Source organism: Bidens hawaiensis, unplaced genomic scaffold, assembly GCF_021521415.1.
Source record: "Bidens hawaiensis isolate Kalapana, Puna unplaced genomic scaffold, B.hawaiensis_p1.1 tig00012615_1, whole genome shotgun sequence".
NCBI lineage: Eukaryota > Viridiplantae > Streptophyta > Magnoliopsida > Asterales > Asteraceae > Bidens > Bidens hawaiensis.
In genome coordinates, this window is record NW_027492038.1 from 7,170 (window position 1) to 23,833 (window position 16,664).

General features: G+C 31.5%; 1 protein-coding gene across 1 annotated transcript; it reads left to right on the forward strand.

Annotated features, from left to right (window-relative positions):
- Window positions 1-5,004: 5,004 nt before the first annotated feature.
- Window positions 5,005-16,389, forward strand: LOC143541606 (sister-chromatid cohesion protein 3-like). The gene is made up of 22 exons (XM_077034386.1): window positions 5,005-5,049; window positions 5,187-5,355; window positions 6,606-6,718; window positions 6,845-6,937; window positions 7,046-7,209; window positions 7,322-7,558; window positions 8,070-8,214; window positions 8,292-8,470; window positions 8,547-8,692; window positions 8,771-8,898; window positions 8,970-9,146; window positions 9,262-9,423; window positions 9,833-10,033; window positions 10,112-10,249; window positions 10,324-10,524; window positions 10,862-11,017; window positions 11,110-11,211; window positions 11,396-11,533; window positions 12,137-12,402; window positions 12,470-12,585; window positions 13,494-13,759; window positions 16,267-16,389. Exons 1-22 carry the CDS (start codon window positions 5,005-5,007, stop codon window positions 16,387-16,389), a joined length of 3,465 nt encoding a protein of 1,154 aa, XP_076890501.1.
- The last annotated feature ends 275 nt before the right edge of the window (window positions 16,390-16,664 follow it).

A 16,664-nucleotide genomic window follows, 5' to 3' on the forward strand; every position in this document is an offset into this window, starting at 1 on the left:
GCTGTGTCCTTTGCAAGATTTTCATAATAAGGAGAAATATAATTTAAACTCCCAAGAAATCTTTGTAATTGAGTTTTATCTAAAATTTCATCAGGAAATTTAGAAGCAAATTCAATACTTCTATGTATTGGAATTATAACTCCTTTGTCAATATTATGACCAAGGAATCTAACATTAGTTTGGAAAAGCATCATTTTAGGTCTAGAAATTACTAAACCATTCTTTATAATAATATTTTTAAAGATTTCTAAATGCTGAAAATGCATTTCTATATTTTTTGAAAATATTAATATATCATCGATATATACAATGATAAAATTTGAATAAGGAATGAATATATCATTCATTATATTTTGAAATTCACTGGGTGCATTTTTTAACCCAAAAGGCATTACATTCCATTCATAATGTCCAAATGGAACTGTAAATGCTGTCTTATATCTGTCAGATTCATTAATTTGAACCTGCCAGTATCCAGATTTTAGATCAAATTTAGAAAATATAACTGCATCATGCAGTCTATCCAATAAATCCTTTTTATTAGGTATTGGATATCTAATCCATTTTAACACTTTATTAAGTGGTTTATAATTTATAACCAATCTAGGAACTCCTCTTTCCTGCTCAGCATGTTTATTAACATAAAACGCTGTGCATGACCAAGGAGACTTAGATTTTCTAATTAATCCTTTATTTATTAAGGATTCTATTTCCTTTTTACATAATTCTAAATATTCAGAATTCATTTGGCAAGGTCTAGCCTTGGTAGGAATTTGTCTTTCATTAAAATCTTCCTCATAAGGAAGTGAAACAATATGTTTCTTTCTATCCCAAAAAGCATTTGGGTGATCATTACATATTTGTAAAGAAAACTTATTTTGAATTAATTTTATTTTATCCTTTAATTTAGGATTTTTTAAATTTTCTGAAATAGTTAATTCATTTATTTCTTGTTTTAAAAATTCTATTTGGTTTATTTTTGCTTTAATTAAATCATCAATCATATTATTGATGATTCTAGTGATTGGTTCAGAAACAAATTCAAAGGATATTTCTTCACCTTGAAATGTTCCTTTTATAATTTTTTCATCCACTTTTGTTAAAGGAAATATTTTCCTAAAAAATGGTGATCCAAGTATTACTTGACTTGTTAAATCTTTAACAAGAATAAAACTATTAGGAATACATTTATTATTATTACAGATATAAGCATTGGGAAGCTTATAACTTATCTGTAAAGGTTTTCCACCAGCAGACCCTAATTTCTGGGTGGTTTTATGAAAATATCTTGAAGGGATTAATCCTTCTTGAATACAATTTAAATCTGCTCCACTATCTAAAAGAGCAGTAAATTCTTTGGAAAATTGTTTATCAATCATTAATTTGACTTTAATATGCCATTTCTGAGAAGTTATTTCTTCTATTTGTTTTAAATAATTTTCTAATTGAAGTTTTGGAAAGTTTACATCATTAATTTCCAATCTTCTTTTTTCTAAATTAATAATTCTTTCTTCTAAATTATTATTGTTATTTCTAAGATTATTAATTTCTATTTTAAGATTATTAATCTCAATTTTTAATTCTTCAATACCAACCTGTTTATTTAGTTGATTTCTTTTATTCAATTGATTCTTAACCTCGGCAAAAGTATAAGGTTGAAAATTTTTATTAGATGAAGATGATTCACCTTTATCATCTCTTATTAAGTCTAAAATCATTTCTTTCTTAATTTTTTCATCTTGAATATTTTTTAATAAATCTAAAAATTCATTTGTTATAACATTTAATTCCATATTTTGGAATTGAGATATAATATCATAAATTGAATCATTATTTATTTCATTATTACAACAATCTTCATGACATTCTCTATTATCATCTGAAGAAGATGAAATAAAGCTTTCATTATCTAAAATATTTATATCTTCATATGAAGATTCTGCTTCTGATTCATCAGAAGTACTATTAGAATTTATGATAATCTTTTCTAAAGTTTCTCTAAGATTATCATCTTTTATTTCATTCAATTTTTTCTTTACCCAGCAAGTTGCTGCTTTATGACCTGGACGGCCACATTTTCTACAAATTATAAAAGATTTTTTATAAAATTTTTCAAAGGGTTTAATTTCCCTTTTCTTATCTCTTTCTATTTTTCTTTCCTCTCTTTTCCTTTTCCTTTTAAAATATTTTTTTGGTTTTTGAGAAGAAGATTCTTTTCTTTTATTATTTTGGGGAGTAATTCTCTCCATGCCAAATTGATCACAAAATTGGCCTAACTGTCTTTTTTCCATTAAAGACTGTCTTTTAATTTGCTGATTTAGCTTTATTTCATTACATAAAGCTAATCCTTCATTTTTACATATACCTATTAAACTACCATAGGTGTATTCATCATAATTAATATTAATATTATCTTTTCTCAATTTCTGTTTAACTCTTTCTGAAAAGAAATGAGGTAAACCGTCTATAAATTTAGACTTCCAATGAGTACTATTACTCTCTGGTAATTCCATTACCCTGCATAAAAATGTATCTTTATACCATCTAAATGATGTAAGGGTTTTACATTTTAGATTTTGCAAAAGAGTTCTAATATTTTCAGAATTATCAGACCATCTGCCTGTAAAATGTTCCATTATATTGATAGCAAGAGTATACACACTATTCTCTTGACTGATATCATTTTCTTCTTTTACAGAAGAGTAAATTTGTTCTCTGTCTTGGAGGGTTAAATAATTATCCCACCATCCTTTTAATTGACCAGTAAATCCTGCTACTATCATTTTAGCAATAGATTTATCTGTATTTCCATTTGCTTTACATATCGTAGAATACATCATCATTCGATGTATAGTATTAGCTATTTGGGTGTCAGTTTGACCATCTATGTTCCATTCATAGATGTTCTTCCCACTATAAGAATTATTTACTATGTACTCCTGTTCTTCTATTAAGACATCTTGAGGAGTTGGTCTATCATAATAATATTTATTCATGCTAGGTTTATTAGCATATTTATTCTGTAACTTAGCAATTTCTAAGTTTATTTGTTCTTTATAATTTTCTTTATTTGTGGATTTAGAAAATTCTTTTGAAAGAGTATTTATATTTAAACCTTTCATTTTTTCTGAAATAAATTCTAATTTAGTATCTAATAATTTAGATATTTCAGAATTAGATTTTAATTTAAAATCTCTTATTTCAGGAGGGGGTTGAATAGCTGGAACGGCTATAACTTCTCCTGTTTCAAAAACTTTTTTATTTTTTACTAAAGAGGTTATTTCCTCAATTTTTTCTTGGATAGAACCTAATTGTTCTCCTAATATAATTAAACATAAATTTGTATAATTTATATGTTTAAATAATTTATTTAGGTGGAAAATTGTTACTGGTAAAGTATCACCTTCCAGTAATTTTTGAAAAGCTTGGTAATACATTGTTACCTTTTCTTTTTCAATTTTAAAACCTGTTTGGGGAGGGAAAATAGATTTTATTTTCTTTTCTCCTAAATCATATTCTCTGTAAATAGTAGAAATTATACTATTCACATACTTATTAAAGAACCATGGAACAAAATAAATAATACAATTTTGTTTTTCTAATTCTTTATAAAATTCATCTCGAAAATATAGTAATTGTTTTATTTCAAAATTTTTTAAGTACCATTTTCTAAATTCCTCCCATTTAGGATCTTGGAATTCAGAATTTATTTTATCTCTTACCAGGGAACCTGGTCTAAAATCAATTTTTTCTATATTATTCATGATATAGAGAAATCCATTTCTGACTCGGTTAATTCCGGGTCCTGTTGAGGTCTATTAATTCCTCTAACTATATTATCAGAATTAATTCTTAACTCATTAATTCTATTGTTATTTTCAGGATATTTTTCTCTTATTTGAGAAGTTGAAGCTCTAGAAGGACTTCTAACAGTATATCCTAAAGGAGATATATGAAAATTTGATGAAGATAAAGACCTAGTTATTCTAGGTGTAACTTTTTCAAATTGTATTTGAACATTTCCTTCAGTTGTTTGTAAAATTTCTAAAGGATTGTTATCAATATAAGATTGAGATGGGGTATTTTCTTTTAATACCCAATTATCAGGAAAATTTATTTCTTCCCATCTAATTTTTCTTCTAGTGGTAATATTTGACTTACCAAAATTAGTTTCTATAACTATAGTTTCATTTAATGGTTTATCAACCATTTTGCATCTAGGATTCAAAGTATATAATGGTTTGTAATAAATTCTATAACAAACACATATAACTTCTGATCCTGGAGCATAATTGTAACCATTAGTTTTAACATTTAATGTTAAAGCATCTGTGATATTCACATCAGTTAAAGATAATTGTAAATTTGGATAAACATTAAAATAGACTGGACCATGTGCCAGACTAGATTGAACAATACCTATTAAGGATTGTTTCCAATCTAAATTTCTTCCATCTCTTAGAACAGCTATAAAGCTTTCTGGAAGACCTTCTAATGTTAATGGTTTAAAGGCAATTTGCACTAAACCTATATGAATGAATTTATATTCATTATTCTTATATCTGATTATTTCTCTGTTATTTAAGAGTTTCATTATCATATCCTCTTTATTAAGAGATATTGTTGATTCAGTAGTTCTAACTACTTGTTTAAAACTTAATTTTTCCATATAACCATATTTATAAATTTGGTTATAATTAATTTTTGGAATTGTCCATTGATTTAATAAATCAAGATTGTGAGGAATATCATATTCTTCCTCAATACTATTTTTAATTGTATCTTTATTTTTAATAATATTCATAAACAAACTTAAAGTGTTGATTCCCCAAAGACACTAATTATTCACCATGGCTCTGATACCATAAATACAGGATCAGAGACCGGGTATCTTTCGATCTCTTATTAATAATCCATAAACAAATTAAAAATTAAAAATATAAATATAAACCCCCAATTATTCATTCACTCGTTGGCGGGAACCACACACAGCGAATCCAATCCATGGAAGACGAACACGAAGCTCCGGATCAACTCGTTCGCCGTTCGGTAACTCGCTAATTCCGTTCACTTATTATTATTATTACTATCATATACACCGTCAGTTTATTAACCTAGGGTTTCACTTTTCAATTTACCGGTAATTGTGTTCGCGTGTGTGTAATTGATGTGTTTATCATTGATAGAAACGAGCTAGGGTTCCGACGAAGGCTTACGATGGACAGCCGAGTGGATTCGACTCGGAAGACGAGTCCGGTGACGAGTTTGACGTACGGCGGCGGAAACCTAGCAAGCATCGGACGGCTGAAGCCGTGGCTGCTGCTTCGGTGGTGATAGGTTTTGAGAATTTGATCGGTGAGTGCGTTTAGGTTTAGTTAATGTGAATCTGAAATTAGTTTAGTATGTTAAGCCTTGCTTGCTGTGCGCGCGTATAATGTGTATGTGCGCGCGCCTAATTTCGACGTTATTTTACTAGTTTCATGAAAATAACGTTAAAAGTGTCGGTCGGAAGGTTAATAATGCATCATGTGGTGGTGTTGATAGGTTTTGAGAGCTTGATTGGTGAGTGGTTTAAATGTTTAGTTAATGTGAGTCTGAAATTGAAATTAGGTTCAATGTATTATTATTTTGTGATTTCCTTTTCATTGTTTCAGTTTATGTGAAGAACATAAGAGGTGAACTAGGTTGATATATTGATGATGCTTTAGTTTCATACTTCTGAGTTTCGAGCCTTCAGTTGAGATTAGCTATTTAGTTTTAATATATATTCTTTAACAATTTTGAATACATCATGAACTAGGTTGATGAATTGATGATACTGTAGTTTCATACTTTTGAGCATTTAATCGAAGTTAGGTTTTACAGTTTCATACTTTTGAGTTTTGAGCCTTCAGTTGAGATTAGCTATTTAGTTTTAATATATATTCTCTATTGTTATTTTCAATATCGGAAGCAGCCTCTCTATTTCTACGGGGTAGAGGTAAGGCTGGCTACATCTTACCCTCCTCAGACCCTACCATAGCTTTGCTATTGGTGGGATTTACGGAGTACGATGATGATGATTGTTATTTTCAATATATCATGAACTAGGTTGATGAATTGATGATACTTTAGTTTCATACTTTTGAGCCTTCAGTTAAAATTAGGTTTAATATATTATCTATTGTAGTTTTCAATGCTTCATCTTGTTGGATGAAGAACATAAGAGGTGAACTAGGTTGATGACCCGATGATACTTTAGTGCTGGTCACATTAAATAGTTGTCGAGTTTGTATTGTATGTTATTGACTCATTGGTAGATGCAGTCCAGTGATGCATCAGTCTATGCTGCATAAGCTATCTCTGTCTGTTGTTTCATGGTGCACAGTAACATGTCAAGATTGTTTCTTTTTGTAATCTTAGGCTGCAGAGTTTTCTATTTTGTTTGATAGCATAACTGTAAAATTTTGTAATGCCGAGAGTGTTTTATATTGATATTGATCTACAAGGGCAATTCACCAGCATCAAAAGTGCACCAGCAGATGCAAGGAAATGAAGTTTTAAGGTATATTCTGGTTTCATATGTCATGACCGATATTGAATTTTGTATATTTTCTTTTCCTTAGAGGTGGTTAAAAGTAATGGGAAGCATATTCCACAAGTGGTGAAAGCGTGGGTTGAACAATACGAGAAGGATCCAAAACCTGCAATGGTTGAACTTTTAACAATGCTGTTTGAGGTAACTATACTTTTTACCACTTTCCAATCTCATACGGGCATTCTTAATATAGCTTTCATCTATTTGTAGTCAGAAGAAACATTTATTAACTTGAGCATGCAACTTATTAGCTATGATACTATACAGGTATGTGGAGCTAAATACCGCATCCAAGGAGAATTTTTGGATGAAACTAATGTTGATGATGTCGTAGTTGCTCTTGTAAATTTGGCTGCACAAGTATCCTTTGTTGCTGTTTTAACTTTTGTGTGTATTTCATGGAAATGTCTTGAAATGGTTTATGCAACATCCATTCCTGCGTTATTCGCTTAACGTGATGTGAATTAGGGTAAAATTGAAGACTATCAAAGTTCAAAAAAGAAAGAATTCAGAAGTTTCAAGGAGAACCTTGTGTCTTTTTGGGATAATTTGGTGTTAGAGTGTCAGAATGGACCTTTGTTTGACCAAGTCCTGTTTGACAAGTGCATGGACTATGTTATTGCTTTGTCATGGTTGGTACTTTTATCTGTGCTCTCAGATGGTTTTTATAATACAACATAGTTCTCCAGATAGAATAATTTGGCTAATTGACTACATATACGTTTTTCCTCTTTTGATTTGCAGTACACCACCTAGAGTTTTTAGACAGGTGGCTTCTTTGGTGGGCCTCCAGCTTGTCACTTCCTTCATGGGAGTTGCCAAGATTCTCGGTGCCCAAAGGCAGACTACCCAAAGGCAGTTAACCGCTGAAAAGAAGAAAAACTCTGACGGTCCTCATGTTGAACAACTTAATAAGAGGTTATCAGAGACTCATGAAAAGATCACAATGATAGAAGAGATGATGCGGAAAATATTTACAGGGTATTATTTTTATGTTTGAGCATAGTAACACCCCACGGGCTTCCACATTAGTTGTGGATAAATTCCTAAACTTTGTTTTCACATTACTAAATTTAAACAAAAATACCTTGTTAAGAAGTTACAGGATCTAATGATCTAATCTTGCAAAATTAATCTTAACAAGTTAAAAGATTCAACCATGACATACTTGCTGTAAAGGAACTTACCTTAAAAATCTTGAAGTTCAAGGATATAATTATGCAAAAGAAATGTTTAGTGATTTATTTTATACAATAAGTGAAAGTTTATACTTTATTCACACTCCCTAAATTAATCTTAACAAGTTAAAAGATTCAACCATGACATACTTGCTGTAAAGGAACTTACCTTAAAAATCTTGAAGTTCAAGGATATAATTATGCAAAAGAAATGTTTAGTGATTTATTTTATACAATAAGTGAAAGTTTATACTTTATTCACACTCCCTTTAATGTTTGTCATATGCTTTATAGTTTCTCTGATCTTTTTCAAGGTTGTTTATGCATCGTTATCGAGACATAGATGCTGAAATCCGCATGTCATGCATACAATCACTTGGAGCATGGATTGTTTCATATCCATCCCTGTTCTTGCAGGACCTGTATTTGAAGTATCTTGGATGGACATTAAATGACAAAGTAAGTTGAATCCATTCGTTGAGTATTGTTCGTGACAGGCTTTTCTTGTGTAATATATACATCTTTTATATCTATAGAATGCTGGTGTAAGAAAAGCTTCAGTACTTGCATTGCAAAAGCTATATGATGTGGATGACAATGTGCCATCTCTTGGACTATTTACTGAAAGATTTTATAAAAGGATGCTAGACCTTGCTGATGATATTGACATCTCTGTTGCAGTATGTGCCATCAGCCTTGTAAAACAACTACTGAGGTATATGTCAGCATACGTTTTCTGATTACTTTTAATTAGTTAAATGTAACATGTCCTATTTAATGGCTCATTGCAGACACCAGTTGGTTCCTGATGATGATTTAGGCTCGTTATACGATCTATTAATTGACGATCCACCTGAAATCAGGCGTGCCATTGGGGCACTTGTGTATGATCATGTGATTGCTCAGAAGTTTAATAGCTCACAGCCGCGTTCATCAGGTCTATCTGTTGACGACAGTTTTTATTTATTTTGACAACGCGGACTTGGTTTCACACTTTTGAGATTGGTTCTTGCAGGCGATGAGGGAGATACATCGCAGATTCATCTTCTTAGGATGCTGCAAATACTTAGAGAGTTCTCAACAGATCAAGTACTGAGCCTCTATGTCATTGATGACATTTGGGAGTTTATGGATGCCATGAAAGTAAGTTGTATTAAATATAGCGAATATTTGATTTGCAGAAATAAAAAAGTTGTTTTATTTATGTTTTGCAGGACTGGAAGCATATAACATCTATGCTTCTGGATGAGAATCCCTCTACGATTGACCTTACAGATGATGATGCTACAAATTTGGCTCGTTTGTTTTGCGCATCTGTGAAAAAAGCTGTTGGAGAGAAAATTGTTCCCGCTGCCGACCATAGGAAGCAAAACCACACTAAAGCTCAGAGGGTAATTCATAATTGAGCCGTTTCCCTGTTTCATTTGATATCGACACGTGTTTTCATGTTTTGTCTTTATTTATTAGTTTGATTGTTTGGTGCCAATCATTTTCTTCAATTTTCAGGAGGTAATTCAAAACAGCAGGAAGGAGATAACTGTTTCAATGATGAAGAATTACCCGCAACTTATGCGCAAATATATGGCTGACAAAACAAAAGTACCGTCACTTCTTGAAATTATTTCTCACATGGACCTAGAGCTCTACTCCCTAAAGGGTCAAGAACAGGTATTTTGTTAAGAGTTTCAGCTATAATATTCCCTCCGTTCCGAAATTATTCTCCGCAAACAACAAAACGTATCAAAATTTAAGATGTGTGCAATTAATGCAGTTTTTGGTTAGTAGAATGCCAAGTTTACCCTTGAATATAAGACACTGCCGACTTATAAAGCTTGTGTTTATTGATCAGGCTAAATGGTAAATGTGGCCATAGTTCTCTGATGGAGGGATATGTAATAACCATAACCAATTTATGTATGTGTAATCATAGAATTACATATAATAAATGACAAATTTACCTTCAAATTGTATTAAATATATAAAATGACTGGTGGTTAAAAGAGTTGGTTTTTAAATTTTGGACCCTATAGATATGTTATGCCTTAACATCTGAATACATATATTATTCTCTTTTCAGAAATTTAAAACACTTCTTCAGCTGATAAAGGACACATTCTTTAAACACGGTGACAAAGACGCTTTAAGATCCTGTGTTGAGGCGATTATTTATTGTGTGAATAGAAGTCAGGGAGAACTACAAGATTATGCTCAAAATAAATTGAAGGAGCTTGAAGATGAGCTTATAAGCAAACTCAAAGCTGCTATAAAAGAAGTGGCGGTATGATTGTATTAACAATTTAAGTAACAGTATCCATGTTTTCGTTACAATAATATCCTAAATGTGAGGGTTTTTTAGGACGGTGATGACGAGTACTTACTTCTTGTGAATATGAAAAGACTGCACGAGCTTCAATTAAAGATGCCTGTACCAATTGAAAACTTGTATGATGACATCATTATGGTTCTTAAAAACTTCCGGAATATAGATGACGAGGTGCAGAATCTAAAGGCTTTGCTGTCAACCTATGTGTTTTTATTCTATATTTCATACTTTATCTTGTATTGTAGGTCGCTAGTTTTTTGCTTCTCAACATGTATATGCATGTTAATTGGTGCTTATACTCAGTTATGACCAGCACGGTTTTCTCTGAAGCGTCTTTATCTTCTCTTATATTCAAACGGGACGCGTTGTTTGATCAACTTGAGCACTTTTTACAAATTTCACTTGAAGCTCATGGAAAGGGAGTTTCTAGAGCCCTCGCGTGTAGGGTGAGCATATATGTTTTAGACCTTTTGAAATTAATTATAGGGTCAATTTCATATATATCCTTCTTAAAGTTTATAATTTGCTATATGCATCTCTCTAGATTTCATAATATCATAGTAAATAAGTTGTTACAAGTAATTGGTTTTGTTTTATTAAGTTTGGAGTGGCTTAAATATATGTATTTAGTGATTTGAAAGGGTAAACATGATATAAGTTTCAGAATATGTAAAAAATTTTGAACTTTTAAGAGGATATGTATGAAATTACTCTTATAACAATATTGCTCGTTTGAACCGGTTAATGTAACTTCGGTTTACTAAAATCTTCTATTTCTCCAAGGTCTGTACAATACTAGCAGAATTGTGGTGTTTGTTTAGAAAGTCGGGATACAATTCTTCAAAGGCTGAAAGCTTAGGATACTGTCCAGACCCTTCCACAATTAAAAACTTCTGGAAGCTTTGCGAGCAACAACTCGATATTTCAGGCAATATAATCGTTCTATGTTAAAACTGCTTATACATGTGTGAGTGTGTGTATATATAGTTGCCACCTGTATGATGGGATCTTTGAGCAAACCTGCAGATGAGACTGACGATGAAGATGTTAACAAACAGTATGTGGAAGAGTCAAATCGAGATGCTATAATGATTGCTGCTGCTAAATTAGTTGCAAATGGAGCTGTTGCTAAGGTAAGTTTTTGTACTTATTCATAACTATTATGTTCATAGTTACTATTAGTTGTTTACATGCATACTATCAGTTATATTATCTCAAGAAGATTTACAGTTTATTTGAATAAGTAGGAGGTATTGACCTGCTTTATTGAGATATTTTTGCTTTATTTTCTCACATTTCCTTTGTCTTTTAATGCAGGAGAATCTTGCCCCGGATATTATTTCTCATTATACCATGCATGGGCCAACTGTGGCTGAAGTGGTTAAATTTCTGATTGTCAATACCAGTAAAAAGGACAAGGATGCATCGTATATATTTTTGAAGGCACTGGAACTGGTAGCACACATAATACCTTTTTATATATTTTGCAGCTAATCATTAGTAAATGTTGTTCTATAGAGTCCACTTACACAAGGATATTATATAGTGCTTGATTCAAATTCTTTTTGAGTATTGTGAAGAAAAAAAGGAAAGAAAAATGTTCAATCTTTTTAAGTATTATTTAATGTACCTTTTTTAACCTTTTAAACTTTAGTATGAATAAACAGCCAAGTTCATGTTTTTCATTCTTATGTATTCTAATACCATTTGTGGATAAAAGCTTACTTTGAGATGAATAGAATGCACAATAATAGAAAAATTCATTGCATATATGACACATGTTTATTTTTTCTGGATTTCCACTTTTACTATGGGCCACAATGGATTCTGGTCAAAACGGGTCATTTTAGTTTGGGCCGGGTTTGATTGATTCGAAACCACCTTTTTTTTATTGTTCATTAATCTATCATTATGATAATATAGTGATTTATTTGACTTGTTTTGAGATTGAAAAACTGTTACGGGTTGAAGTTGTCACCAGTAGTTTTCACTAAAATATTTTAATTATTTATTTACTTTCTGATTATTGATACTAATTAGTTATCGGTTTTTGAGCAGGCACACGAGCGCTACTTAACTGCACTTTATACATCCAATAATGAATCCTTATCTGCCACACGACTACAAGAATGTAAAGATTTAGCAAGTCGGCTTTCTGTTTTCTTTGTTGGCACCGCTGTACCTGAAAATTTAAAAAAGACAATTTTAAAAATTGTGGAAGAGGGAGTTAGTTATGCCTTCAATGCTCCTGGACGTCTGTCCTTTTTGACATGTGCTGTTACATATTTTGCATCCAAACTTTCCAAGAATGATATGCCTAACATGTGAGTACTTTAGCTTACTTGGAAATCTGTTATGCTCAAACACTAATATTATTTCTTTTATAAACAGATTAAAAAAACTTCAAGAGCTAACAAGGGGAGTAAACACAGATGAAGATCCAAGCGGCTGGCGCCCCTACTTGACGTTTTTGGAGAGCTTACGTGAAAAGTCTTTCAAAAATGAAGGTTGGTTTGTTTATCTAAACGCTTTTTAAAACTGGCCAAATGGTAGTGGATAGAAAGTATATCCCATTTTTGTTAAAAGTAAAAGGTGTTGGTTCTGTGAGAGGAGTGAATAGTTACCTCCAATCATTGCATGCCATGTGGCATGTAATTTTTTTTTCTAAGTTTTAGTTCACCCCTTATATTATTTAATGATATATCTTTAACCTATTTTAATTTTTTAAATTTTAATAGTTTTATTTTTGTAATATCTTGCGGTGGTTAACTTTTTAAAAAGACTAAATAAACTATTGTTTTTTCTCAACTTGATATAAATTTTGTTAAAAATGGAGTTGCGTTGGAAATAAAGCATTTTTAGTATCATAGACTATACCAAGTGTCGGCACCGTGCTGAATTGAACTCGTACCTTTTTGTTGAGTTTTTTTATGTTAAATTTAAAAAAAAATCATTTCAAATTTACGTTTTCAATTTTTTTTGCCTTTTAATGTTCGTTTCTGTATTTCTTAGTGTACGCTTTTACAATGATGTCACTTTTCGTGCTTTCCGAATATATTGTTGCGAAGTGTTTTCTACCCTATATTTCGATTTTCAAAAACAACCCGCCGCAACGCACGTGCTATATTTTGCTAGTTGTTTATACAAAATGCGTGTAAAACCTATTAATGTGCTTTACTGGAAGTTAAATTATTATTGTAACGACAGACTATATACTTTTTGTACTAGTGCTTAAATACAACTTTTTTATATTTTCAAGCAAAGTCGAATGTTTCAGGTCAAACTGACCCAGGCTTTTTAATACATACTATTTAGTCATTTACTCATAAATGTGTCAGTTCAGGTTATGAAATGAGTCAAAAATCCATAGAAATCTTTTATTGAAAACAATATGATAATAATAATTGGTTTTCAGATGAGAGGGAAGTGAAGGAAGGGACGACAGCTAAACGGGGTCGTGGTCGGCCTCGTAAGAATCCAAAGATTGAAGGGAAAAAACTGTTTGATGAGAAAAGTTCGAGTGAAGAAGAGGATGAGATACACGGATCCGATAATGATGAAGATGAAGAAAACCAAGTGGATGAAGATGAACAGGTTCCTTTAATACAATCAATTAGGGCTTCTGCCAAACTCAGGGCCTTAAGAATTTCAAGAGATGAAAACAGAAATCAAGGACATCAGGTGTGTTTGTGTGTTCATTATTTATTATGTCTGCATACATACATACATATATATATATATATAGGATTAGGTTCATTTCAGAAGTATTTTTACTGCGAGAAGTCGTTTCAACCAATCAAATTTTTCTTTTTATTTTATCTTTAAATTATGTAAAAGGGTATACTAGTAATTTGTGCAAGTGTTTTATTTTGGTAACTATTAAATATTGGAGGAGGTTTCAAATCATATTATATATTTTTCTTTGTTTATATAAATTCAAAAAACTTTCAAATTACTAATTCATTAGACCATTTCCACAATCCTAAATTTCAAGCACCACCGTCACTAATAATATTCGACAAAAGTCAATTTTTTCTGATTTTTTAGGTTCTTTTAACTTTAACAATTAATCATTGTTTTTATTTATGATTTTCGGACAAAGTTGAAACAAAAAAATGCAGAATCAGTTGTATTTCATGTATTTCATCGATGTCCATTTCTTCTATTTGCACAATTCTGTTGATAAAAATCTATAACAAACCTAAATAGATCATATAGGATGAAAATTTGTATTGCTCTTTTCTATATCCCTAAAATGAACCAAAAACCTTTAAATAAGTCAACATAGACCATACTAAAAATCTCTACAACCAAACTTCATACAACAAATCTACACAAAAAAAAATCTACATATTTACCTAAATAAGCATACACAATAAACAAACCACATACACAAGCTCAGTAAACCTAACAGTAAATAGATTGTATACACAACCACCATAGACACCCCTACACAACAGTCTCATTAACCGTACACGGAAGACAAACTACATACATCTACACAAGCAACAATCTTAAAACATAAAATAATTTGTAGATTGCCTAAATAAGCATACATAACAATACACACGAAGCTCAATAAACCTACACAACACACAACCTGCATACACAACAATAGTCACCCCAACACAGTAGCAAATTACTTAACACAATAGTCCCATTAACACTGGATAGAACACAAACTGAATACACCTACACATAAAACAATCTGCATATTGCCTAAATAAGCATACACAATAAACAAACCACATACACAAGAAGCTCTATAAACCTACACAGTAAACAACATACATATAGAACAACCACAGTCACCCCTACATAGTAACAAATTAGTTGCACAACATGCTCATTAATCTTACACCAAAAAAAAAAAAGTTGCGTACGCGTCTACACAGGCAATGAACCTACACAGAAAACAATCTACACATTAGCTAAATAAGCATACACAATAAACAAATCACATACACAAGAAGCTCTAAAATCAATTTTATATGTATATAAAAACCCTATATTTGTCCAAACAATTGTCTCTCCATAATAAAGACAATGAATAATAATAGAATCCATGTATGTAACTATTTTATATGAGATAATAAGAGATATAGGTTAAAACAACATAGAACAGTAGAAATACCTTGATTTAGAAAAGTCAAAATCCTTAATTTTTGCAGTTGACAAATACTATGAATATTTGTTATGATTAAAGCATAAAATGGGGGAACGGATGAATGAATTGAGATATAATTTAATAAGCCTAAACCCAAAAGTCACATATACCCTTTTTAATGTAGAACATATTAAATTTTTGTCTTATTCATTACTGCATTGCCACTTTTATTGTGTACCCTTGATTAAATACAATCAATGGTCCAGATCTACTTCTCGCTATAATTTCAATTCTCGCATGATCCATCCCCTATATATACTCAGAAGTTTTCCACTAAACAATATTTTTCAAAGTATTTTTTTCTCTCTGTTATAATACTTAATCCACGTGGCCTGTGGGTCGGCTTCGGATATAGGAGTGTTCGCTACACTAACACAAAGTACACTCGAACGATCACAATCCTATACGTATATCGTGGCTCTCATTTGAACATTAATAGTATGATTTTACGTTTTAGTACATGGTTATTGACGTCATTTGATAATGCATTTTGGTTGTGCAGGGTAGAGAGAGCTAATGACTGTGAAGTTAAGGGGGTGAATTAGAAAGATATTTAGTTGTTTATTATGGTATTTTAAGATTTTTGGGTCTTAAATGTTTTGGACAAACATGTTTTAACATTTGCTCTTTATATGGTATTGGTGTTAAGAGAGAATATCATGTAGGAACTGTGTGTTCTGTGTTCGACTATTCCTATAAACTCTTGTATCGGACAGATCATCATCAAATTGACGGTTTTATTTTTATATATTTTTTTTACCACCTGCAGTTTCAGATGTTCAAATGGCTCGTAAGTCGTAACTCAAGCTGACCCAGATCAGCTTAATCTGATCAGGCGTTAGTTAATTGAGTCTTCTATAATTTTTCTTGATGAGTTTGAGCCGGTATAAGCAGACTAGTAGAGCTGCGCAGATCAACTTTTCTTTCTTTCTTTTTTTTTCGTAAGAACGGGTTCCGGTTTTGGTCAACAAATGCTTGGGTCTTTGGCTGGTTTTTTTTATCGGTTTTTGACCGGATGTAGGTAGAATCGGTTCTGGTGGTTCTGACAGTTCAAGTTTTGGTTTCTCTTGAGGATCTAGAATGGGTTTGCACTGGTGGTTTATGTAGGGTCAAGTCTGGTTCTAGTTTGGGTGCGCTGGTTTAATACGTTGCAAGCCTTGGTTTTACAATTTTTCAGTTTTAATTATGCGTTGATTCTTTAAAAACAAGCAACGAGTTGGCTCAAGTTGTAGACTAGTCAAGCTCGAACTCATTTCTATATGTAATGTGGGTTAGTTGAAGCTGACAGAACTATGTATAGCGTTTTGTCGAAACATATTACGGTTAATGATTTATAAAGGCTGACAGTACTATGAATAAAGTTTTGTCCACAGCATTACAAACGCTCTAATGCTATGAATAAGTTCAAACTCATGTCTA